The 27,468-nt window shown below is 37.4% G+C and overlaps 1 protein-coding gene across 6 annotated transcripts in view; it reads left to right on the top strand.

Annotated features, from left to right (window-relative positions):
- Nucleotides 1-27,468, top strand: part of OSBPL9 (oxysterol binding protein like 9) — a 161,162-nt gene that overhangs the window by 26,313 nt on the left and 107,381 nt on the right. For 4 of the 6 annotated variants that reach the window (XM_014833089.3, XM_014833088.3, XM_014833086.3 and 1 more), the window contains exons 2-3: nucleotides 5,917-5,967; nucleotides 22,315-22,393. In XM_014833089.3, the coding sequence (XP_014688575.2) occupies nucleotides 5,917-5,967; nucleotides 22,315-22,393 (130 nt within the window). The remainder of the gene's footprint in view (nucleotides 1-5,916; nucleotides 5,968-22,314; nucleotides 22,394-27,468) is intronic. The other 2 variants (XM_070509937.1, XM_070509943.1) reach the window with 1 other exon arrangement.

The raw sequence follows: 27,468 nt of genomic DNA, 5'->3' as shown, positions 1-27,468 counted from the left end.
CAAATAGAGAGTTTTATTTCTTGCTTTAAATCTGGATACCTTTACTTTTTTTTTCTCGCCTAATTTCCCTGGCTAGAAGTTTCAGTACAGTGTTGAGAAATGCTGTGAGAGAAGACATCCTTGTCTTGTTCTTTCTTTTAGATGTAGAGCTTTTAGTCCTTTACCATTAAGTTTAATGTTAGCCGTGGCTTTTTCATAGCTGCTCTTTATGAGGTTGAAGGAGTTCCCTTCTATTCCTAGTTTGTTGAGTAATTTTATCGTGAGAGAATAATGGATTTTGTCAAGTGCTTTCTCTATGTCTTTTGAAACGTTCATGTGATTTTTGGTCTTTATTTTATTAATATATACTGTATTGGTTGATTTTCATATGTTGACCCAAGCTTGCCTTCCTGGGATAAATCCCACTTGATCATTGTCTTAGTCCCTTTGAGCAGCTATAACAGAAATACCATGGACTGAGTAGGTTATAAACAACAGAAATCCATTTCTCATAGTTTTGGAGGCTGGGAAGTCCAAGATCAAGGTACTAGAAGATTCAGTATCTGGTGAGGACCTGCTTCCTCACATGGTTACATGCTGTAACTTCACATGATGGAAGGGGCAAGGGAGTTCTCTTGGGCTTCTTTTATAAGGGCACTAATCCCTTTTTGTTAGTGCCCTTATAAAAGAGCACTAATCACCTCCCAAAGGCCCCACCTCCTATTACCATCACCTTAAGGGTTAGGATTTCAACATAGGAATTTGAGGGGGACACAAAATTTAGACCATAGCAGTCATAATATATAGTCCTTTTTATGAGTTGCTGGATTTGGTTTGGTAGAATTTTGGCAAAGATTTTTGCCTCTGTATTTATAATGGATGTTGGTCTTGTGATATCCTTGTCTGGTTTTGGTATCAATATAATACTGGCCTCATAGAAAAAGTTGAGAAGTGTCCTCTTTTCTAAATTTTGGAAGAGTGTGAAAGGTTGGTATTAATTCTTTGAACATTTGATAGAATTTAACAGTCAAGCCACTTGGGCCCAGGCTTTTCTTTGTGAGGAGTTTTTTGATTACTTGTTTAATCTCTTACAGATCTAATCAGATTTTCTGTTTCTTCTTTAGTCAGTTTTGACAGTTTGTATCTTTGTTGGAATTTGTCCATTTCTTCTAGGTTATCTAATATGTTATTCATCATATTTTCTTAGAACTCTTTGTTTCTGAAAGGTTGGTAGTAATGTTTCTTCTTTCATTCTTGATTTGAGTAATTTGAGTCTTCTTTTTTCCTTGGTTTAGTCTAGCTAAAGTTTTGTCCATTTTATTGATCTTTGCAAAGACCAGCTTTTGGTTTCATTGATTTTTCTTGGTTGTTTTTCTATTTTCTAATTTTGTTTCCCCTCTAATTTTTATTATTTCCTTTCTTTTGCTTGCTTTAGGTTTAGTTGCTCTGCTTTGTGTAGTTTCTTAAGATAGAAGTTTAGGTTATTGATTCAGAATCTTTCTTTTTTAATGTAGGCATTTATAGTTATACATTTCTCTAAGAATTGCTTTCATTGTATCCTTTAAGTTTTGGTATGTTGTGTTTTCACTTTCATTCATTTCAAGTATTTTCTAATTTTCTTTGTGATTTTTTTTTTTTGATCCATTGGTTTTTTAGGAGTGTGTCATTTGACTTCCACATATTTGTGAATTTCCCAAATTTCTTCTATTATTGAGCTCTACTTTTAATCAATTTTGGTCAAAGAACATACTATGCATTACTTTCATTCTTTTAAATTTATTGAGACTTGTTTTATGGCCCAAAATGTGGTCAATCCTGGAGAAGCTTCCATGTGCGCTTGTGAAGAATGTGTTTGCAGACAGTTCCCTTTTAAAAGCAAAGTCTGTTGCACACATTGCTTACACGCACAGTCCACTGGCCTGTTTGTAGGTACGTGGCATATACCCAGGTGAAAAGGAGGCTGGAAATGTAATATCCAGCAGAGGAGCCATGTGTTTAGTTAAAACTTGGGGTGGAGGATGTTACTACTGAAAGGAAGAAGAGAATCGATATTGGAGGACAAGTAGTCTGTCACAGGCAGAATTTTATTATATTTGAGGTAATTTACTTTGAAACTTTAATGTGAATTGTAATCTGCATCAATACCTGGGGTTAGCTGATTAACGTAAGGATTATTAGAAATAATTTTGATTGCGTGAGTTGTATAATAGGACCCATTGCCCTTGCATTACTAAGTTATAAGAAGCCAGCAAACCCAACCACCAGACCCAACAATCTTTGCCACTCCTGGAACCCCTGAAGAGAGGAGCACATCAGTTCTGTGTCTCTCCACTTCATGGGGCATCCTATTTTGTCATCCAGTTGAAAGGACCGTGGCGTCCATTTCTGAGTGGTCCTTTCTTGGGGTGCTGGGCCTTGTAGCTGGAGGCAGAGAGAAGGATCTCACCCAAGCTTTAGGTTGCATGACGATATTTTTGGCAACTGGCTAAAAAATACATGTTAGTGGGTTTCAGAACACTGGTAAGATGACGCCTGGTAGGAAGATTGCTGGAGTGGAATTATGTCAGCCCTACCTTACTTTCATCACCAGAAGCTACTAGTATTCATCATAAAAAAACAAAAGCAAAAAATCCTGATATTCAGTGAATGGCATTGGCTTAGGCAGGTTAGCTTCAGAACAGGGTGGGTCTGGAGCACTGGAAGCTAGGACTTTCTGCTGCTTCTCTCTCCTTCTCTCACTGTGTATGCTTAATTTATTGCTTTCTTCATGGAGAAGGCACATGACCCATGGCAACTGTATCTCATAGCTTCAAGAGCAGTTTGAAAAGAGCTCTTCCCTCAGCCTCGGTAGAAAAACTCCTGGGAAAGGATTTTGTCCTGCCTTGCCAGGTAGTGGGTCGTTTGATTGGCCAGTTTGGTCAGATAACCATCCTTTCAGCACGCACTGTGCCTGGGGGACTTCGTCACACCAGCTTCCCTTTAGCCCTACTTAGAGCTGAGTGGGGAGAGAATGAGGGAGAGGGCGCTGAGTTGTAGAAGAGGGGGAGGATTAGAGGCTAGCAGAGTACAGATATGGTCTGGGAGAATGATTTGCAGGGCGGCCATTCCAAATTGTGTCTGTTGTGTCAAACTCTGCTCCATTTTACATGTGTAACGGGTAGTTTACTTGATCTCTCTGCTGTCACTTTCATTTATAATATGTGAATAATTCTTACCCTGCAAGGTCTTGTGAGGTTTGCTGTTTGTAAAGTGCCTGTCACATAGAGGGCATTAATAAGTGAGAATCTGCTGCTGCTGCTATTGCTATTATTAATGTCGTTGTCATCCTTTCCCCCCAAGTTTTCATATTTAACAGTATTATTTTTCTAAAGTACACCTTTAAGAATGTTATTACCCCCCTCATAAACCTTCAGTCACGCTCCATTAACTTTGAATAAAGTTTGATTTCCTTAACTTCTCACTGTTTTTTTCAGACCCCTCATGATGTGGTCCCCATATCTCCTTTTCGGCCTCATCTCTCTCCACCTTCCTGGTAGGCGTCCTACATATAAAGTAGAGGAAGAGGGGCATGGATGTTCGCTCAGGGCCAGTCTTCCTCAGGAAAAAAAGAGGAGGATTGGCAGCAGATGTTAGCTCAGAGCTAATCTTCCTCAAAAAAAAAAAAGAATCCTTTTTTTTTAAGTCTCAGATTGAAACTTGAAACCTGGTCACTTAAGTATTGCCTTCCCTGATCTTTTTCCATGGCAGGGAGCCTTCTGTAGTTCACAGCACTTTGTACTTGTGTTCATATAACTTATTTTTGCTCTGTATTACAACTGTTTACGTGTTAGTCTCTTTTTTTTGATGTTTTTAAAGAGTCTAGGCTGATTATTTTGTAGGATGTCCCAGATTCTAGATTTGTGTGATTGTTTCCTAGTTATATTTGTTTTAATTATTTTCACTTAGCTCTTTCAGTGTTTTCTAATTCATAACCCAAATGGTGGTACCACCGTTGGGGCCTGTCTTCTCCTTTTTCTATTTACTATAGTTGTATTTTTAAAAGTGGAAGAGGATCAAGGGTGGATATATTGGTTCTTACCTTGTTTGAGTTGCATTCTAGCTCTCATTAGGTATTTTCAAACCTAATTATTATTTTTGTGTATTGCCTTGACACTTTTGGAGGGAAGATAAGTTTAGGGTATGGTAAAAGGGCTGTTAAATGCTTAGGAAATGTTTCTATTAGCTGTATTTTTGCTAACTGTATTGTTAGTAAAGAACTTTTTGATCTTGCTTGATACTGAGAAATTTTGAATAAAAGGTATGAGTCCTTGTATTTTAAGTAGAATAAAAAGAGGACTGTCTTCAGTACTTCAATAATCATTTCTGAAGATGAATATTTATGGCTGGATACTTTGAGTCAATTTTGATTTCTCATTGTAATGTTACATTTATAAGTTTGGAATCAATGAAAGAGCTAAGTGAAAATAATTAAAACAAATATAACTAGGAAACAATCACACAAATCTAGAATCAATGAAAACAACGACTTAGGCTATGTTCATAGAAGGTACTGCAGTCAGTGAAAGAAACGAGGTAGGTCTTTATGTATAGATGTGCAAATATCCCCAAGAAATGTGAATTTATTTTTTCCAGCTTTATTGAGATATAATTGACATATAACATTGTGTAAGTTTAAGGTGTACAATGTGGTGATTTGATATAAGTGTATATTGCAAAATGATTACCACAATAAGGTTAGTTAACACATCCATCACCTCACATAGTTATCTTTTGTGTGTGTGTGTTGAGAACTTTTAAGATTTACTCTTAGCAATTTTCAAGTATATGAAACAGTGTCATCATGCTGTGCTTTAAATTTCATATAGTCATAACTAGAAGTTTGCCTATGGCTGAGTTCACTGGGTGTAGGGCACGTATGGTTTAAAGTGGGACAATTTTCTTTAAAACATAACCCCATGATATTGGCTTGTTTTACTTCTTTCTCACATAGGGGAGTACAGAAAAATACCAGTTGATGAAGTACTAAATATTTTAAAAACTGATTATTTGAGTTTTATTTTACGTTATTACATATGACTAATTTAATTCTAGGAATATTTACTGAAAGTCAACATAGGGCTTATTGTGCAGAACATGGCCTTTGCTTGGCTTGGTCTAGTAGGGGAAATGTAGATGGTAAGCAGTGTTTCATCAGTAAGTATTTTTTGAGCACCTAATGTGTGCCAGACACTCTTCTGAAGCATCAGATAAGTCAGATACTATTCCGACCCTCTAAGGAATGTGCAGTCTTGTGGGTGAGTCAGACAAGGAAGCCAGCCGTTATAGCACAGGGAGGTGCATGTCATGACAGGAAAACGCAGGAGACGCTGGGCTAGGAATCCTAATCAGACAGGGGCAAGGTGCTTGATCTGAGACAGTTAGCAAGGCAGAAAATCAGGGTCAAGGTTGTTCCAAGCTGCGGATTATTGGAAGGGAAATCTCAAAGGCAAAAAAATGTGACCCATTTGGGGAATTGTAAAGAGATAAAACTAAAGTAATATTTCTCAAATGTGGTCCTCTGTCTTCCTGAGTCAGAATCATCTGAGAGTGATTCTTAAACCCCTAGGTGATTCTTAGTCTTCCAGGTGATTCTCAAACTCACTAAAATATGAGAAACACTGGGCTAGGGTTAACGGGCATGAATGAGGAATGAAAACTGTAATATAGTGTATAGTGTAATAGATGCTATGTTAAAGGTATGCATAACCTTCTATGATTAGACTACAAAACATTTTCATTTTAAACCTGCTAGCTCCACTCCTTAAGTGATTTGGGGGGATGGAGGGTGGAGAGAAGGGAGGGATGTTACTGTAAATTTTGTCTCTTTATCCCTAGATGATTCTAAAAACAATCAGTCTGTTAATCTTTTATTCATCGAATGTTTTTTTTTTCTTTTAGTCCAAGGACAAAATGATGAGAGGCTCTCGCAGAGGATGTGTTAGACTCAGAGTGAGTATTTATTCATTTTTATGAAAACCAATTTTGACAGAAAGAAAAAAATATTCTGATGAAATCATGGAAGTCTAAATTTAGTTTAGCTTCCTTACTTGATATTTGGGACAGGCAGCTAAGGCTCAGAGAGAAAAAATGATTTCTCCAAGGTAACTGCTAGTCAGTGCCAGAATCAGGAGTAGAACTCAGTTCTTTTGGCCCATGATTTAATGTTGTATCCATGACTTAAGGCAGCTACTGATTTTTTTTTTTTAATGTCTATTTTACAGCCAGGCACAGGAGGTGGAAATTCAATGAGTTGTAGTATTGGTGGTAGAGCAAACAGTACAAAAAAACTCTGAAAAGTCCCTGCTTTTAGCTGCCTTTTTTCTTCCTTTTCAACACTGTTTAATAATGGTCTATGTAGCTGTTGATGCTCAGTACCTAGTAATCTGAACCACATATATAATTTAAAATTTTGTAGTAGCCACATTTAAAAGGTAAAAAGAAACAGGTGAAATTAATCTTAATACTATATTTTGTTTAGACCAATATATCCAGACTATTATTATTTCAATATGTAATCAGTAAAATATTATTGAGATATTTTACTTTTTTTTTCATACTAAGTCTTCAAAATCCATTGTGTTTCTTATACTTATGGCACATCTCAGTTCAGACTAGCTATGCTCCGGGTGCTCAGTAGCCATATGTGGCTAGTGGCTACCTTATTGGATAATGCAGGCCTATAGCTTCATGCTGCTTTTAATTTCTTGTTCAGTTTTCACCATTGACCGAATAGCTAAAGACAAGAAAGAATGCAGGGTTGGGGATAGTTTCTAGTACTCCATTCTATCTAAAGAAGGGCCTACCTCTATCATAACTAGGTAAGTTAGCTTCTAGTAGCCTTTTCTTCTTCAGGCTCCTGTTGCTTTCTTTCTGCCATGTTTTTTCTGTATCCTTACTTTTGAAGATGTGAATGTATTTGGTAAACATATTCTTACCTTTATTAGCAGTAGCGAATTGGTGGAAATGGGAAATAACTCCAAGAAAGAAACCGAATTCTAATGGGAAAATTCTGATGCTGAGATAGGAGTAAGTATGGTAAATTTGGAGGATGGAAATGAGACAGGCCTGTTTTCAACAGATGGTGTGTTTATGATAGCATAAAGATTTTTAGAAATTCAACTTATTATGCTGTTGACCGTTTTTCCTTTCCTCTGGTTTCTCTTTTGCCTCTTGGTTTAATGGCTTTTCCAAGCATTTGCTATTGACCTCAGTCACCACTCAGTTTGGTAATAACTGCTTTCTTGGCTTAGGATAAGCACAGTAGTGAGACTTTAGCAGAGCTGTATTGAGACTGCTCTTTGGTTGAAATCAATCTGGATATGGGCCACTTTCTCATTGTTACATTCAATGCACTATTTTTTTTCTTTTAAATATAGCTTAATTAATTATTAACTCTTGTGACTACCACCCAGGGTAAGACATAGAATTTTGCCAGCTACCCAAAAGCCTCTCTCTGTGCTCCACTCAAATTTCAGTCCCCTCCCTGTTTCCTAAAGTAACCACTATTCTGTTACAGTAATTACTTCTTGGATTTGCATTCCTAATTTCTATATTTTTATATTGTCCATTTAAAAAAATTTGTCATCTTTTATTTGCGATTTAACTGTTGAAGAATCCAGACCATTTGACTTGTAGGAGTTTTCCGTGGTGTAGATTTTACTGATTGCATACTGGTGCAGTTTAGCATGTTCCTCTGTCTCTGCTTTTCCTACAAATTGGCAGCTGGATCCAGAGACTAGATCAGACTCAGGTTTGATCCCTTTGGCAAGACTATAGGTAGTGTTGTATTCTTTTGTCAGGAGCTACATAATGTCTGGTTTTTGCTCTTTAGTGATATTAGCAGCTGTTGATGCTCAGTACCTAGATCCAGTAGCTCATTTGAGGGTTGCGAAACTAGGGTATTTTATCATGTTGTTTAAATTTTTATCAAAAATAATTATATAAGGAAACACTTTTCTTCATCTGTTATTTGGTTACCCAATGGTGCAGTTCAAATAGAGAGGATAAATGCTTGATTATTTCCTTTTACTTACCCAATTTTCAAGATAATGAATTGACTTGACAACACTCATTCACATATATATCCAAAAGAATTGAAAGCAGAGACTCTAAGATATTTGTATTTCCATGTTCATAGAAGCTTTACTCACGATGGCCTAGAGGTGGAAGCAACCCATTGTCCATTCAATAGATGAATGGATAAACAAAATGTGGTATCTACATAGAATGGAATATTATAGTCTTTAAAAAGGAAGGAAATTCTGACACATGCTGCAACATGGATGAACCTTAAGGACATTATACTAAGTGAAATAAGCCAGTCACAAAAAAAGACAAATACTGTATGGTTCTACTTATATGACCTACCCTGAGTAGTCAAATTCATGAAGACAGAAAGTAGAATAGGGGTTTCCAGGGGTTGGAGGGCAGGAGGATTGGGGAATTCTTATTTAAATGGGTATAGAGTTTCAGTTTGGGAAGATGAAAAAGTTCTGGTGATGAACAGTGGTAATGGTTGCACAACAATGTGAGTGTACTTAATGCTACTAAATTGAACACTTCAAAATGTTTAAATGGCAAATTTTATGTTTTATATATATTTTACCACAATTTAAAAACTCCCACCCATTTATTATCTCACAGTTCTGCAGGTCAGAGCTCACAGAAGTGTTGTCTGCTTAAGGTCTCACAAGGCTGAAATCATGGTATTGGCTAGGCTGGGCTCTTATCTGGAGGCTTTGAGGAAGAATGTAAGGGAGAGTCTGCTTCCAAGCTCATTCAGGTTGTTGGCAGAATTCACTTCCTTGTGGTTGTAAGACTGAGGTCCTCGTTTTCTTGCTGGCTGTCAGCTGAGATCTGCTCTCAACTCCTAGAGGCTGCACATACTTCTTGTCATGTGGCCCCTCCATTGTCAAGTCAGCATGACACATCAAATCCTTCTAGTGCCTTGAATCTCTCTGACTTCCCATTCTGCTACCAGCTGCAGAAGACTCTGCTTTTAGAAGGCCTCATGTGATTAGATAAGGTTACACCAAGCAGATAATCTCTCTTTTGCCATGTAATCACTCCAGTGATCACTCATCCTGTAACATAATCACTGCAGTGATATCTCCTCATATTTCCAGTTTCCACCCACGCTCAAAGGGGAGAAGATTTTACAGGTGCTTTTTAGAATTCTGCCTGCCACACAGCATGATTGAGAAGAACCAGACATACCTGTTTGAGTCACATCTTCACCCTTTGCTTTGTTGACTGGAAGAGGGAAGCTATCTGTAAGCTTCCTGAGCTTGAATTTTCTCTTCTTTAAAGTGGGGATTATAATACACTTGCAGAATTTTGTGAGGATTAGGAGCCTGGCACATAGATGGAAGCTATTAATTAGTTGTGTGTGTGTGTGTGTGTGTGTGTGTGTGTGTGTGTATGTTTTAAGAGGCTTTGTGGTATTTTCAAAAAGCTGGACTGTCATTTGGCTTCCTATTTAAGAAGCATCTGGACAGTTTGTTTATAATATTGATTCCCAAGTCCCACTCTAGAGGTACTGTTTACTGTCTGGAACCTTTATTTTTAAACAGAGTCTCTAGGTGATTGTGTTGTGCAGCCAAGTTTGGGACCACTGGTGTAGTAGAAAGAATCAGAGAGACCTAGGACTGAATCTCACTCAGCTCTACCCTTTAGTGCCTCCATGTATTGGGCAAATTTCTTAACCTCTGTGAAGATAACATTATATAACTTGCAGGGTTGTTGTGAGGCATAGCAATTTTGTTTGTATGGAGTTTGGCACGTAGTACACATCCCTTGAGTGATAACTGCTATGGATGGTGATGATGATGACAATGGTGGTGATAAATAATGCATCTATCATCTAGATTCCAAGTGAGCTTAATGAGCTATCATTGACCCCACTACAGATCTCTCCCCCTTCTCCATCCATACCATCCTATGTTCCAACCACACTATGCTTCTTCATGTTCCCTCACAGTGTTTCTTCATTCCTCATTGCTTTTGACGTATTTTTTTCTTATGCCAGAAATGTTCTGTGCCCTTATCTTGTGAGCTCCTCTTTTAAGAGACTTGTCAAATGTTACTTCTTCTGTGAAGCCTTTCTGATCCACATTCTTCCAACAGGTTTGGTCCTCTCTTCTTCCTCTACCTTTTCACCTTCGTCACTTAGAGCGCTGAAAGTACTTATTACATTGACATTACATGTTAACTTGTCTGTTTTCCCCACTCAATAGTGAGTTCCCATCCACTGTCACAAGTGCCTGGTACATAGTACATAGGTACTCAAAAAATGCTTATTGATTTTATGTATTTATAAAAACAGTGAATAAAGTTTGGAGAATTTGCCTTTACTATAGTTTACATTAAAAAAGCTATTAAAGTTATTTATCTTAAACACAACACGAGCCAGTAGCTTGATATATTTCTAAAAAACAAAGCTTCACACTCATATGGTTTTAGGCTACATAAAAGGAGAATGGGGAAAGGAACTAGTAGTTATTGAGGAAGGTCTTTGGATCAGGCACTGTGCTGGACAATTTCACTTGTATTACTGTGATAACTCTGTCAAGGAAATGGTGTTATTCCATTTTACAAATGAGGAGACTGAGATTCAAGCTACTTTTAGTAACTTACCAAGGTCACACAGTTAGTAAACAGGGAATCTGGGATTGAACTTGGGTCTCTCTCATTCCAAAACTCTGTTCAGTCCTTAATGTTACAATGCCCCTATTCTTCTTGACCAGAAGAGTTAATACAGACACCCTAACTTGTTGCCAGCTAGTATAAAACGAGTGGAGGAAAGTAGAAGAGTGAAAAACCATTTCCTTCCCATCTTTCTTTGACTGTGTCAGTGGCCAAATGTGTGCCACTAGATGGTGCCCTTGCCTTGATGGCAAAGTAAAATGTTGGTTGAGTCCTGGGGCCTGATTCCCACTCCCCCCAAACCCCCGCCCCCCTGCCCGCCTCATACTACCCCAAAGCAAAATATTGACTTATCCAGGTAATATCTGCAACGGAGAAGTAGGAACATTAAAGAGGCAGTGTAGGGTAGAAACAGGAATAGGCCATATATGAAATGGAATTCAAATCCAGATTCTGCCACTTATTAGCTTTTTGACCTCAGGCAGCTCATCTATTTAGCTCTGAGTCCTTTTTTCTTTATCTCTGGAATGAGTATCATGCCATTTACTCACAGAATTATGGATATCAAATTAATTGATAGATTAAAAAGTATCCAAACACAGTGTTCTGTGTTCAAGTTCTTAATGAATATTGGTTATTGTTATAATTAATAATTACCATTGATAAGATGAATCTCAGATTTTGACGAATTCCACAGGGGCTTAGGAGTCACCAAAGTAAGGTGAATTACATTTAACAAAGTTTTAATGGTACATGTATTGTGAGTTTTTGAAAACTGTGAATCCATATGTGATTTGCAGTAACTCTTTTTTTTTTTTTTTTACCCAGTCCAATGAAGCCGAGTACCCCATTTACCTATTGTGCTGGGCATCAGAGTTGACTGATTCCCTGAGGGATGTGTCATCTGTTTTCTTTTCTTTTAGTCTATCACAGGAGAGGTCAGCAGTGTACCTTGATAGATTATTAATAGTTTTAGCACTGACTTCTGCTTGTGCCATATTTCATTGATTCTACAGTATTTTTTCATATCTGAGTATTTTTTCACATCTCTTATAATCATTGACATCTTAAAATGGATGTAATAAGGTATTATTTTTAGGTTAATGTATAACCTTAAGAATGTCCTTCTCCTTCTTTCTTTAGATATGCATCCTATAAGAACTTTTGTCAATTGTCTTGTCATTTCATTATGAAAAATTACTCCATTGATTTCTGCATTTTGTTAATTCAGTAGTTTTTTTGCAAGTGTCCTCTCTTCTCTATGAATTTGACACTGGAAGTGTCCTCGGGCATTTATTAAACATTTCTTTAATCTCTGATTTGAACAGAGATATCATTAGTGCTATATTTTCTGAATGTTTACAATATTTCATTATTTAAAATGAAATGAAGAAAGTGGTGGAAAAAGATATTCCAGGAAAATGTTATCCAAAAGAAGCTAGGAAACAGTATTAATATCACATATAATAGACTTTAAGAAAAGAAATTAAAATTGTTATGGAAAAAGAGAATATCAAAAACTCAGTATCACATAGATAACATTCTTTGACAACAGTGGAATAAATTAGAAATCCTTAACAAAACAATAGCCACTCATTACCTCACACACATATTTCTAAATAATTCATTGGTGAAAGTAGAAATCATAATGGAAATTATGAAATATTTAAACCTGAATGATAATGAAAGGACCATGTATTAGAACTACATCTAAGGCAGTCTATGATTTATAATCTTAAATGAATATATTATAAAACAGAGATTGAAAATTAATGAGCTAAGCAGTAAATTCAAAAAATCAGAAAAAGGAAAAATAATGATAAAGAAAGTAGAAACAAGGAAATAATAAAATTTTTAGGCCAGAGTCCCTTATTAATGTAGATGTCAAAATCCTGAACAAAATGCAGCAAACCATACCCAGTAATGTAGAAACAAAAAGTATTGACCAAGTAGAATTTAGTCTGGGAATACTAGGATGCTAATTTTAAAATTAATTAAAGTAATTTACCATATTAATAGATTCAAAGAGGAACAGTACATGACCATCTGAGTAAATGCAGAAGAAGCGATAAATAAAATTAAACATGCATTGAAGATTAATCAAGCTAGGAATAGAAGAGAATATTCTTAACCTGGTAAGGGGTATTAACTAAAATGCTGCAGTGTACTTAATAGTGAAATAGTAGAAGCATTCTCTTTAACATCAGCAGCAAGACAGAGGTGTCTGCTTTTACTGCTTCTTTAAATATTGTACTCTGGAGGTCCTGGTGAATGCTATAAGACAAGAAAATGTACAAAAGATATAAGGCTTAGAAAGAAGAGTCAAAATTAGTATTTGCAGATGGTGTTTCTGTAACTGTACTAGAGGTGCTGGCAAACATGTAACATAAGAATAAGAAACAAAAGAATTCAAAGGAAAAGGATTGGAAGGGAAAAATAAACACTATTGGTATTTGCAGATGATATGATTGTCCACATGAAAATATCCACAAGAATCTACAGAAAAACTACTTGAATGACTAACCTTCAGCAAATTTTTTGTAAATGAAATCAATATGTAGAAAACATATAATATTCCTCTATATAACCCACAATTAGAAAAAAGTTACTTAAAAATTCTATTTATAATAGTAAGAAGAACTCTAAATAACCTATGCATATATTTTACAAGATATATGCATTTCTTTGATGGAGAAAAACTGTAAAACATCATTGAAAGACTAAAGGAAGATCTGAATATAGGAAAAGCTGTATCCTATTCCTGCCTGTTAGATTCAAATCATGTATATGTTTATTTCCTCTGAATTAATCTATAAACACATGTGATTCTAGTCAAAACCACAATTAGGCTTATCAAAGAACTTGAAATGATTCTAAAAGTCACTTAAAATGGTAAAGGGGCAAGACAATTTTGAAGAATAAGGTGTTGGGGGATTTGCCATTCCACATATTAAGACTTTCTATGACACTATGATAATTAAAATGATATAGTATTAGTATAAGGACAAAGAAATAGATCAGTGGCACAGAAGAGAAAGCTCAGAAATAGAACTGCACATATATGGGCATTTGGTATATGACAACATTACAAATAAGACACTATCACTCAGTAAATGAAACTGGATCAATTGGCTGTCCGTATGGAAAAAATGAAATCACTCCCTACCTCATGCTCTATGCAAAAATAAATTCCAGAGGTATTAAAGATATGAAGTGAAAATTTATAAGAATGTATAGAAGAATGTTTTTATGATATCGGAACTGAGGAGGATGTCTTAAAGCACAAACCATCGTAGAAAAGATTGGTAGATTTGACAACATTCAAATTTTAAACCTTTGAACAAAAATGAAACAAAACACTACAATCAGAAGGAAAGACAACCCTTGAATAGGGGAGAAAATATTTACAATACATACAATTGACAAAGGATTAACATCTAGAATATATAAAGAATTCCTACAAATCAATGAAAAAGACAAAAAGAAAACTGAAAAGAATGCATACAAATCAGTGAAAAAAAAAAAGAATGTCCCAAAAGAAAATGTCCAAGGGATATGTACACTCAATTCAAGTAAGGGGAAATTAGGATGGCAATAAGTGTGACTAGATTTTTATTCTCAGTGATATTAGAAAATGCAAATTAAAACTCCAGTAAGATAGTATTTTCATGAGATTGCCAAAGATTTATAAAGTCTGATTATCCCTAGCGTTGGCCATTGACTGGGGATATAGGAACTCTCATACAGTGCTAGTGGGTATGTGAAGCAGTACAACTGCTTAGAAGAGTGGCGTTGCAGAGTTTAGTAAAGTTGAAGGTATGCCCAACTCTACATAAAAATGGAACTCTGTTCCATTTCAAAGTGTATGTTTGACACTTGCTTGTAGAAATGTTACTGGGAGACATACAGTGGTGGTTATTGCTGCATTATTGGAATAGGAAAAATTAAAAATAACCTAAATGTTCTACACAGGGGAATTGATGCATTGTGGTATACTTATATAATGGAATACTATATAGCAGATAAAATGTGTACATATATTCTCAACATGGATAGTGTGTGCATGTGTCTGTACACATACATATATATTTTCTATGTAGAAAGTATATGTGTGTGTGTGTGTGTGTGTGTGTGTGTATATATATATATACACTCAGTATAACATGGAAAGTTCTTTGACTAGTGCCTAAAAAAGTTCAGTAAATACGGTTGAATCAAAAAATGATGCTAGAGCAGGTCCTCCATGCGGCAGCATCTTTGTTGAGCAGGCTGGACCTTGAGCCTTCCTGCTTTCTTCTATATTGTTGATTCCTCTCTCTCCTCTCTAGACTATGTGCTCTTCCAGGGCAAAGGTTTATCTTATTCCTAGTTATATTCCCTGGCTGTAATTGTTCCTGGCCTAGAATAGGGATTTAATAAGTGTGGTGAAGTAGTTAGTGAATATTGCTTATTATAACAATGCCCTGTTAAGAAGGTGCTTAGGATCCGGAGTTGCAAAACCTAAATTCTCCTGTCTTTTAGTTGTAGGACTTTGGGCAAATTTTTTTTTACTTCTCTGAGTTTTCTAATTTCTAAAGAAGAGTAAAGCCTGTTCTGCCTAAATCTCAGAGAGCATATTTAAGTGTGTTATGTGAATGTAAGATAGACTTCTAATATCATTACACCAGTAAGGAAAGTATGTGGTTGCGGAGTCACAGTGGGAGTAGCTGAGCTGTGTATTCTTAGCACTGTCTACGTTCCTTTTAAGAGATATGTGAGCAATCTGTGTCCCAGAGGAGTCATTATTCCTTTTTTATTATCTTTGGAGCTGGTTTACCAGCCCACTTTTCTCTTCTTGCAAAGGGAGATTGGCCCTAAAATAGCCAGAATTCTGGTTTTTTCCAAGCCATGAGAGCAAAACTCTGTTTCTGTCTTTGGCAGCAGAACTATGATTCATGTCTGAAGCATGTCTGTGTGTATAGAAGAAAGAAGAGAGAAAGGCAGGAAATTCAGCTGGTTTCCCAAGACTCTGCAGCTCCAGTTACTTTCTGTTGAGAACCTGGATAGTGTGACCCCCAAGCAGTGGGCACCTTGGTGAGCCCAAGTACTGATAGACCCTGAAAGCTTGACCATCTGAAACTTTCAGAAGAAAAATCTTAAGAAATCACTGAAAGATGTATGTTGGCACAATGGGTCATAAAAGCAGAGCTGAAATAAAAGCTTTGATATTTTGATGGGTTAGCATAACAAAGAACTTTGCTTAACAATAGAATACCATTCCATATATGGATTATCAAAGGTAGTTTTGCCTTACTAGATGTAAAAAAGTGAGTAGTATAAACCCAGATAAGGGGAGAGGAAGGGTGTTTCAGGCAAGGGGAATGTGTGCAAAGGTGTGGTGGTGGAAGAGAGCTTGGGATAATTGGTAAACCTCAAGCTACTCAAGTGTAGAATTTGATGAGAGAGGTAGGCATGGAGCAAATCACTGAGGGCCTTGTAGGTTAGGGAATAGCAGAGTGACCATATCCCCTAAACCAGGACACTCTTGGAAGTGAAAGGGAGATCTATTCATTATTATGCCAGCACAACAGGAATAGTCCAGAACTGTCCCCAGGCAAACCAGGTCATATGGTCACCTTATGTGAAGGTGAAGAAGAGCCATTGACATGGTTAAGTATCCTGCAAGGGAAGGGAGGTTAAAATAGATTTTAGGCAGGAGGCTTGGACAAATCTGAATAATAATCTTTACTGGAAGGGAATGAGAGAGTTGGGCCAGTTGCTAGATGAGGATGTGTAATTGGAAATGATTGTTGTTAAAGAGAGTAAAGACTTGGGCATGTGTAAATGCAATTAGGAAAGAGCCAGTAGAGAGAGAGAGAGAAGTTGAAAATCGGTAGAGTAAGAGACCTGAGGAAAGGTGATAGGGGATGGAGCCCCTTTTCCATTATGATGGTGGAAAGGAAGCAAGAATGGGTATAGAAGCAGATGAGTCTTCAGGTGAGAGGGCATAGCAGGTTTAGAATTCCTACGCAGTGGCTGCTTAGGTTGTTGTCAGGCATTCAAGGAAAGTAGAGGAGGTTTCAAATAGCTACAGTGGACAATGAGAGAGAGACTAATAACAAGACAAGGGTGCCCCCATCACCACTTACATTTAACATTTTCCGCCACTCTAGTGGCAGTCTTAAACCAGGCAGTCCTAGCCAATGAATAAAGCAAGAAAAGAAATATAAATTATAAGGATTGCAGTAGAAGAAATAAAACTGTTATTGTTCACAGCAACTTAATTGAACATACAGAAAAATCCAAAAGAATCTACAGATACACTATTAGAACTGATAAGTGAATTTAGCAAGATTACTGGATACAAGGTCATAATATGAAAATAAATTGTGTTTCAATATACCAGCATCTGGTAATTAGAAAATGAATGTTTAAAATAGAGAATGTTTACCATAGCATCAAAAACATTAGCTACTTAAGAAGAAATATTAATACAAGTTGAGCAAGATGTCTATTCAGAAAACTATCAACATTATTGAAATTAAAAAGACCTAAATAAATGGCAATCCCAGTTTGCTCCCAGTCAGTCCAGTCAGTAACCTGTGTGTGTGTGTGTATAACTTGTTCAGCTGACTCTAAAATTTATAAATGGCCAAGAATACCCACTTGTGATTCCTGCCTTCTCAGCCAACAAACAGACCCCAGGAGATATGGTGACTTGCTCTCACCTCCCACTTTCAAGAAAATTGGCTACGACTATGTTGATGCTGATCTATAATTTATAAAGGCCAAGAAAAAAAGTTGGAGGACTTACTCCACCTGATATCTAAATGTAAAGGTTTCTAGAAGGTAATATAGGAGAATGTTTTCATGGCTTTGGGATTGGAAAAGACTTCTTAAAGAAGACACAGAAAGTGCAATAAAGCGTAAAATCAATACATTATACTACGTTAAAGTTAAGAACTCTTCATGAAAAGACAACCTTATGAGAATACAAAGGCAGTCATCAGGATGGGCGAAGATATTTGCCTCATTCATAAACAGTGAAGGGTTCATATCCAGGATATATAAAAAGTTCCTACAAATAATTAGAAAATGAAAGTTCAGTTTTATCAATGGACAAGAAACTTGAATTATTTCACAAGAGGATATTCAAATGGCCAACAAATATTAACCTCTCTAGTTATCAGGGAAATGGAAATTAAAACCATTCTAAGATACCACTACTTGGCAGAATGACTGAAGTAAGAAATGTTAATGAAGATGTGGAGCAGTTTAAACTTCTGTACACCACTGGTTGGCGTGTAATTGGCACAACCACCTTTGAGAACTGTTTTACAGTGTCTATGTGGCATATACATACCCTATGACCTAGAAAATTCACTCCTAGATTTGTATCTAATAGAAGTACAAGCATATATGTATAACAAAAGATCTGAATAAGAGTGTCATAGCAGCATGATCTAATACCCTAAAACTGGAAATGACATAAGTGTCCACCTACAATGGATCTGATAAATAAATTGTGGATATCCACACAGAAAAATACTATATATAGCAATAAAAATGAACAAACTACTGGTACATGCAACAACCTGGATGAATTATCTAAACATTATCTTGGGTGTAAGAAGCCATATAAAAGAAAATATATTGTGTGAGTCCATTTATATAAAGTTCAAAGACAGACAAAACTAATTTGTAATGTTAGAACTAAGGATAGTGTTTACCTTAGGGATGGGAGGCAGGGCCAATCATTAGGAAAGGTTATAAGGAGAGCTTCTCGTCACTGAGCGTGTACAGTTATTGCTTATATGTTACCTTTCAATATAAAGTTGGTTTCAAATGATACAGTATATGTAAAATGCTTATCATAGTGCCTGGCTCATTGAAAATGTTCAGGAACTGGCAGTATTAACATATTGTGGTTTGGTTCTCTGTGATGACAAGGCCTAGGGCAATGCTGTTTACTAGAACTTTCTGCAATGATAAAAATATTCTGTAACTGCACTGCTTAGTTCATAGCTGCTAGCTTCATGTGGCTGTTGAGCATTTGAAATATGAGTAGTCTGACTGAGGAACTTATTTTTTAATTTTACTTAATTTTAATGAATTATTAAAATTTAAATACCCACATGTGGATAATGGATCTCATATTGGATAGTGCAGGTTTAGGGTATTGCCATGGGGAATGAGTAACTGAAGAATGGCAGTGAAGTTTATTTGAGTTGAACAGATCAAGAAACTGAGAGGCCAGAGTGTCAGATGAATTGTGCATCTGTATATTGAACAATGCTCCAGGTAATGGTAAGACCTGATTGGAGTGGGAGATTCAAGTAGGGTTCCAGAGTCTTCAAAGAAGCCTTTAGATAGAGGAGGAGGAAAGTGTAATGGACAAGAAAAGAATGCTTTATGCCATATAGGGTGTCAAAGGTACTTAGCTAGAAATGTTTCTGAAGCACACGTAGTAATTAAGAGCTATTGAAGGAGAGAGTTTCAAGAAAAAAGTGGTCAGCAGCAGCAACAATGCTTCAGAGTGGTGCCATATGACAAAACTAGAGACTAGTGAAGTGGTCATGGGAGACCTGTGAGAGTGCAGTTTGGTGCAGTGGTAGAGAAGGAAGCTAGATTGCAGGAGTGGATGAAAGGTTAAGGCATGGCCAATTTCCAAAAGCTCCTCTGTAAAAGCAATGAGAGAGGAGGTGGTAGCTAGAGGGAGATGTAGGGTTTTGCTTATGTTTAACAAATGGTAGGGAATTGAGCTTAAGGAATGACACAAAAAAGTGAAATTGGGGGCTGGCCTGGTGGCGTAGTAGTTAAGTTTGCACACTCTGCTTCAGCAGCTAGGGGTTCACAGGTTTGGATCCAGGGTGTGGACCTATACATCGTTTGTCAAACCATACTGTGTTGGTGTCCCACATACAAAATAGAGGAAGACTGGCACAGATGTTAGCTCGGGGCTAATCTTCCTCAAGTAAAAAAGAGGAAGATTGGCAGTGGATGTTAGCTCAGGGCCAATCTTCCTCTCCTACACACAGGCACAAAAAGTGAAATTGCTTGGTGTTTTTTTTTCAGTGTGTGGAGGAAGTGTTGAGGCTAGCTACATATTGGGTCTCTGTGAGGTGAGGAGGAACGGGCTGGATGATGACAGTGGAAAGGTTGGTTGGGCCAGATTTTTAACAGTCTTGAATGGCATTATGAAGAAATGTTGACTTTATCTAATAGTTCATGGATAGCCAAGAAAGATTTTAAACATCTGGGTGTCTCGTAAGAGTCTGTGCTTTGGAAATATTACTCTGGCAACAACAAGGATTGTGGACTAAAAGGTGGACAGGCTGAAGACAGACAGATTGCCTTGTCAAGCAAGAAGTGATAAGAGCCTGAATTAGGCAATTCATAGGATGGGGAAGAGTTGACTGAGATTATAGTTCAGAGGTGGAATGAGCACAACTTTGGGTAATGAATGAGGGAAAACACGTATACAACCTAGAAGTTTCTATCTGAGTTTACTAGATAACTGGTGAACTTACATTAAAGGGCCGAAAAGAAAGAACAGGCATTTGGGATTGGGGTGAGTTATAACAGCTTTGTTGAGATGTAATTCGCATACCATACAATTCATCCGTTTAAAGTATACAATTCAATGTTTTTAATATATTCACAGAGTTGTGCAACCATAACCACAATCAATTTTAGAATGTTTTCATCACCCCATAAAGAAACCCCTACCCATTAGCAGCCACTCCCCATTTTGCCCCAACCCCTCCAGCCCTAGGCAACCACTAGTCTGCTCTTGGTCTCTATGAATTTGCCTGTTTTGAACTTTTCATCTAAATGAAATCATTCAACATGTGGTCCTTTGTGACTAGCTTCTTTCATTTAGCATAATCTTTTCCAAGTTCATCCATGTAGAGATCACTCTGCCTTGTATTATACTTTCCTCTTTGCAAGTTTTTTCTCCTCCACTGGAATGTAAGTGCCCTGAGGAGAGGGACTATGGTTGTATGTTCCAGAGCTGTATCTAGTGCATATTTTTGTATTTAGTTATGACTCAGCAAATATTTGATACGTCATAAGTTGGGAGGTTAACTCAGTTAACCACAAAGTTAACTAGAATGAGCTGCTCCCACACATGCATACCCATTGAGGTGTGTCTATATTTGGTATCATGGGATAGATAGGTATCATGCCAGTGGTTCTGGTTCTGCCGTTAACTCTTTGTGTGGCCTTGGGTAAGTCATTATACTTTCAGGAGCCAGTTTCCTTATCTGAAAATGGGAATGAAAATCCCTGTGCTTTCTGAAACTGAGGAATAACTAAGATAATTCCAGTAGGTAAAATTTGGATAGAGTTGGGTTCATCCAGCCAGCCTCTGGGAAGGAATAAATAAATATTTGGCTCTATTACCTATTTCTCTTGGGATAGGAGTTGTCTCCCTAGTAGTCTTTTTTTCATGGGATTAGATATTTTTGCCCTTTGAGTCTTTTCAGCCCCCATTTTCAAGGTCTCTGGTTTTGTGTGTGGCACACTGCTTCTTTTGTCACCAACCTGGGGCATTTGACCTATCCCACGTCCCCTAGCTTTTCTCTCTGGAATACTTAAGACATTTATTTCTTAAGGGCACTGACCAGTAGACTCCCTGTTTTGCATAGCTTCCTGTCTCATCCTTTAATTCCTGCTTTCTTAATAGGCTGCATATAGTCAAATAGAGAAAAATAAAGATTTAAAAGCCACCCTAGGGGCTGGCCCCGTGGCTGAGTGGTTTAGTTCACGCACTCCGCTTCAGTGGCCCAGGGTTTCGCCAGTTCGAATCCTGGGCGCGGACATGGCACTGCTGGTCAGGACATGCTGAGGCGGCGTCCCACATGCCACAACTAGAAAGACCCACAACTAAAAATACACAACTGTGTACCGGGGGGCTTTGGGGAGAAAAAGGAAAAATAAAATCTTTAAAAATAAAATAAAATAAAACCCACCCTATTCACCCTCCTGAAACAAACAACTTATAAACGCAGCTCCCCTGCCTCCTTTTGGAGAGTTGTTCATGCTTTTATTTAGAAAACATATACTGAGGGTGTGCTTGAGTTCCATGTGTCCAAATAAATAAAGTAGTCCTTGACTTCCAAGCTCTCATAGCGGTTCAGTAGGAGGCAGACATATAAACAGGTAACAGTATAATGTGGAAAGTGCAGTATCAGAAACATGTACTGATGGTTATGGGAGCACCTTGAAGCAAGTGTCACCTGGCATTTTCCCACTTATCAGCGTAATCACAGAAGCGGCCTGATGAAGAGCACCTGCTTTCTTTGAGCCTCACAACGACTTGGTGAGGTGGATTTCTGACTCTCATTTTAGAGAGCAGTCTAAAGCTCAGAAAGTGTCAGTGGCTGGCTCTTAAACACAGCTTCTAGAGTCTGCTTCAATGTTTTTCCCTTCCCCTTCGCGTTACATCCATGCCCCTTTGCTAGGTTAGAAAGTACCCATGTCAGGTACTACAATGCCCTGCTGTCCCCTCTCCCTTAGTTCTTCCTCTTTAAGCAACACAGATTCCCCTTTTCTGTGTCTGGCCTGCTTCCAGTGTCGTCGTGCATTGAGCATTCCAGGGCTGTAGCAGTAGTGAATATTGCTGATGTCATTGTTTGCCTTATTGGGATTTTGCTCTTTGTTTCACAGGGAGCTGTGATTGGTATAGACGATGAGGACGACAGCACCTTCACAATAACTGTTGATCAGAAAACCTTCCATTTCCAGGGTGAGCTGAAATACGAGATTCTTTCTCTTCATAGTCCCAAATGCTTCTCTCCTTCTCTTTTGGGTTGTTTGCTGGATGACTTGAATGGTTTTGCAGCTGATCCTGCATGAACGAGTGCACAGGAACGTTCTGGATGAAGTGGTACTGCAGGTTAGGCAGGGATTTGTATCTGCAGTGGATACGGATCTATTTGAAACGACTGTGGATCTACCTGCAATTGGAGATTAAAAATTTAAAGGATAAAAATCAGTGAAGGGAGAGAGTAATGGGCTGCTGCTGCTGCTGGCTTGTGTTTACAGAAGGTTGCTGATCTTCTTTATTGAGGAGTGTGGTTCTGCTTCTGCATGAAGAGTCTAAAGACTGATTGTGAAGCTTGCAGTGTTTGTCCATGAAAAACTCAAATGTAAATTAAATTGAAGTTAGTGGCAACCTTTGGCTTAAAGGTTTTGCTTTGCTTCAAGAACTACAAGTTTGCATTCATTTCACCTGCATTTCTGTGTCTTGTCTGCCAGCCGTCATTTCTCTGCTGTTATCCTTTCTGTAGTTAATAACACCAATGCCATCTGCCACTGCTATGTTTCAGCATTGCATGCTATGGTTCACCGGTAGAAAGGGTAAGGTACTGTCTGATCATTCTCATTTCATCTTGCTTTGAAAACTCTAAACCAGCAAATAAAGGTCGATTTTAATGATCCTGTCCTAATGTACCTCTCATCTCGTAGTAGTGTCTCTTAGCTTTGTTACTAATGTTTGTGTTATTTTGCCTATCCCGAGTAACCTATATTTTATGTTTAAAGCAGTCCAAGAAACTGAGAAATGAGAAGATTTGGAGATGATAGCACTTTCTCTGAACTACAAGTGACAGTGCACTATGATGGATGCTAGGGATACCAAGAGAAATAACTATTACATAAATTTACAGCTTAAAAATATTTTGGTTAGCAAGTCTAACAGTGACCAGATATGTTATATGAGATGTTCAGACAGCTCTTGTCCTTCCTTGCTGGGATAGTGTATTACAGTTATTTTTCTTTATTGTCTTGTTTAAGAAATTGGCACATAGAAATGAAGATGCAGCTTATATACAATAAAGACAAACCAACATACTCAATAGTGATATCTCTAATGCTTTTAGGAAAAAGGATCTTTAAAATATTTACTCTGTTTGGTCATATTCTTTATTCACAGCTGCTTAACTAATGAATCTCTCCTGAAATTTTCCACTTCATAAAACATTTTAAATCTTATGAAAGCCCAAGGCCTTTATTTTCAGGTTAAGTATATAATGCTACTATGAACTAAAGCAGATTATGCCCACATGCTGGAACTCTTTACTGGAATGAAGTTGAATTCATTTCAAGTAATAGCTGCTGGATGCAGGTGAAGGCTGCAGTATAAAATTCTCTCCTCTGCAGTTACTAAGGAGACACCTTCTTTGCACTTCTAGAAGCTATATTGTTTGCCTGTTTAAAGGAGAGGAGACTCAGACCTCTAGAGCAAAGACTCTTCTACCTTCCGATTTACTTTTAAGTTATTTATATTAAACTGAGTCTCTCCTTTATCAATCCCATATTTATGTGGCTTGCTTATAAAAGAAGAATTCCTTTAACGAATGATTTAAATGACAAGTATAAATAAGAATTATATGTATTCTTTTAAAAGAAGTCTTAGTTCTGAGACTATCAGATTGATTAGTTTATTTTCTACTGTAATAATTATGGAAATCTCAGGCAACATGAGATTATTTGGCTTTTGTAAAGAACTTGATAAGACTCCGTATGTTCTTGGCAATAGTGAAAGTTATTTCACATTTATATGTCCTTTCTCATAAGAAAGTCTCTGAAAATTTGATAAAAAATTCTTAATGTCTGATAGATCTTATATTCTTGATTAGAGTTGGAAGTAAGTTTGGCTGATGTATATTAGCAAATGTTTAAATGTTTTGAAGTTTTTATTTAATAAACCAGAATTTTTGAAAGGAAATGAAGAATCAATTAATGCATCTATAAAACAAATTCTACCGCTGTCAACTGTTATAGGGAAAGCTAAAATTTATTCAGAGACATTCATTTATTCAACATCTATTTTAGATGTTAAGTTCTGGGATACAGTAGTGAACATAACAGATAAAATTCCTTGCCCTCTTGGGTCATTCGTTCTGGTAGAGGAGGAAGCCAATAAACAAGATAAATTAGTAAAATATTAAGTAAATAAGAGAGTGCTAAGTCCTGGGGAGAAGAAAATAAAGCAGGAAAGGAGAAAATGAAATGGAAGTGAGGTTGTGTATGTATTGTATGTAAGTATGTATGTGGGGAGGGTGTTGAAATTTTCCAGCAGCCAGGAAAAGACTCATTGACATTATCCCTCGGGTGAAAGATCTGAAGGAAGTGAGGGAACAAGCAGTGTGGCTTTGTTGGGTGGTGGAGAATACATCATTCCAGGCAGGGGTAACAGTAAGTGCCAAAGAGTGTACCTGCCGTATTTGAAGAAGAGCAAGGAGGCCAGCTCTGGTTGGAGTGCAGATAACCATAGAGAAGGGTAGTGGGAGATGAGATCTAAGAGGTAACAGCGAGCCCAGTCAGGTGAGGCCTTATATGCCACAGTAAGGACATTGAATTTTACTGAGATAAGAAGCCAATAGAGGGTTTTGAGCAGAGGAGCAACATGATGTGATTTTTTAAACAGGATTACTCTGGCCTCTGTGTTGAGAATAAAATGCAGGAGGCAGGAACAGAAGCAGGGAATCTAGTTAGGAGGCTATTGTAATCCAGAAGAGAGATGATGGTGGCTCCCACATGGTAGCAGTGGGGGCAGGAGGCAGTGAGAAGTGAAGCGGTCAAATTGTGTATGTGTGTTTAATCAACTTTACTGAGGTACAATTAACATAAAATGCGTACATTATAAAGCTCAGACAGTATTGACAAATTTATTTACTCATATAAGTGCTGTCACAATCAAGATATAGAACATTTCTGTCACCCAGAAGATTCTTTTATTCTTTCTGTCAGTCCCCACTCCTATCCCCTGCCCCTGGGCAACAAGTGATCTACTTTCTATCACTATAGATTAGATTTTTCCTTTGGAGAGTTTCACATAAATGGAATCATACAGTATGTGCTCTCTTTTGTCTGGCTTTATTGTAGCTCAGCATAATGTTTTTAATATTCAGCCATGTTGTTGCATGTGTTGGTAGTTTGTTCTTTTTGTATTGCTAAGTAGTAGTCTGTTGTATGATATTATATTTTGAAGGTGGAACTGTAGCATGTGAGAAAAAGACAGGAGTCTGGGTTGATATCCACATTCTTGGCTTGAGCAACAAGAATGGCGTTGCCATTAACTGAGGTGGGGAAGACTGCAGGAGGAACGAGTGTGTGTGTGGGGGGGGCATCAGGAGCTTAGCCTTGGACGTGCTTATAAACAAGTTCTAGATGCTTACCAGACATCCAAATGGAGATGTCAAGTAGTCAGTTGAAGTGTGGCGTTCAGGAGCAAAGTTGAGGCCGAAGAAATAAATTTCGGAGTCATTGGCATATAGATGGTTCAAAACCACGAGAATTTGGGAGTAAATGTAGAGAGAAAAGAAAAGAGGTCCAAGTAATGAGCCGTGGAGCACTCCAACATTTATTTAGGGGGCACAGAGATGAGACAGAAGTAGCAAAAGAGATTGAGAGAAGCAACCAAAAAGGAGGTGAATGTGGTACCCAAGAAGCTAAGAGAGGGTGTCTCTAGGAGGAGAGAGGCATCAACAACTGTGTCAAATGATCTTGAGAGAGCAAGTAAGTTAAGCGCTGAGAAATGATCACAGAATTTAACAATTAGGAGTCTATCGGTAACCTTGAAAAGAGCAACTTTAAGATAGGAGTATAGACAGTGTGTTCAAGTTCTGCTATAAATGGAAGGTGAGATATGCAGTAGTAGCAGGAGAGGAGAATGAGAACAAGAGAGTTTTTTTTTAAGATAAGAGAAATAATAGCATGTTTTTATGCTGTTGTCAATGATTCAGTAAAGAGGGAAAAATTAATAATGCAAGAGAGAAAGGAGAGAATTGTGAGATCAGTGTCCTTTGAGAAGACAAAAACGGTGGGACCTAATACACAGCTGGAGCATTGCCTTTAGCTAGGAGCACGGACAGTTCATCCATAGTAACAAGAAAACTGGTCAAGTGTATGGAAATTAATGTAGGTAGGTTGTTACCCTCACCTTCATTCCCACTATGGTTTCAATCTCTAGCTGTCCTACATGTCTTGTATCCCGAACATCATTTGTTTATAATCAAAGGGATTGGTGCCAGGAAGAGAACAAGCTTCCCTGAGGCAATAGATGATTTGTCATTACAATGATTCCCATTTCTGATAACTTGATATTTTAGAATATCTCCTGTTTTAAAGAGATGCCATAAAATTCTCAAAAGAAAGTCAGTTTAAATTAACTTTAGTTTTGAAAAAGAAATACTCTATAGTTTTTTTTTCTTTAGGCAATAATTGAAATTACAATTTAACATGTTAGAGCTTTAAAAAGGTTTGAAAACTAAAACTTCATTCTATCCTTTTTCAGAGATTAAAAAGAAAACTGAATGAATATTGTATATAAGCTCTTAGCTTTTGAACAAGGGCAAAAAATGATCCCTTTTCCTGTCAGTCAGCCAAAATTGTTTGCCTATAGATTCTTGACGACATTGGGTGGAAAGCAGTTTTGGTATTAGATTGGACATTGAGTTCAGGCATTTATTGTGTATGTAGTATGTGTAACTCCCTGTGCTCGGAACTGAGGCTATACTGGTAAATGAGCCATGATGTCAAGGAGCTTGTGAAGAAGTAATCGTCATGTAATGTGAAATATGCTGTAGTAGTAGAATACGTATAGGGCCCTGAAATAATGGAGAGGCAAAAGAGGCAATCACTGAGTGCTTCACTAAAGAGCAGAATTTTTCTTGTTACCAAATAATAATTTTTTTTTTTTTAAGATTTTATTTCTCCTTTTTCTCCCCAAAGCCCCCTGGTACATAGTTGTACATTTTCAGTTGTGGGTCCTTCCAGCTGTGGCATGTGGGACGCTGCCTCAGCATGGCCTGATGA

The sequence above is a fragment of the Equus asinus genome, chromosome 5 (assembly GCF_041296235.1).
Source record: "Equus asinus isolate D_3611 breed Donkey chromosome 5, EquAss-T2T_v2, whole genome shotgun sequence".
Lineage (NCBI taxonomy): Eukaryota > Metazoa > Chordata > Mammalia > Perissodactyla > Equidae > Equus > Equus asinus.
The sequence above is the reverse complement of the archived record's forward strand: the minus strand, read 5'-3'. Positions and strand labels throughout refer to the sequence as shown.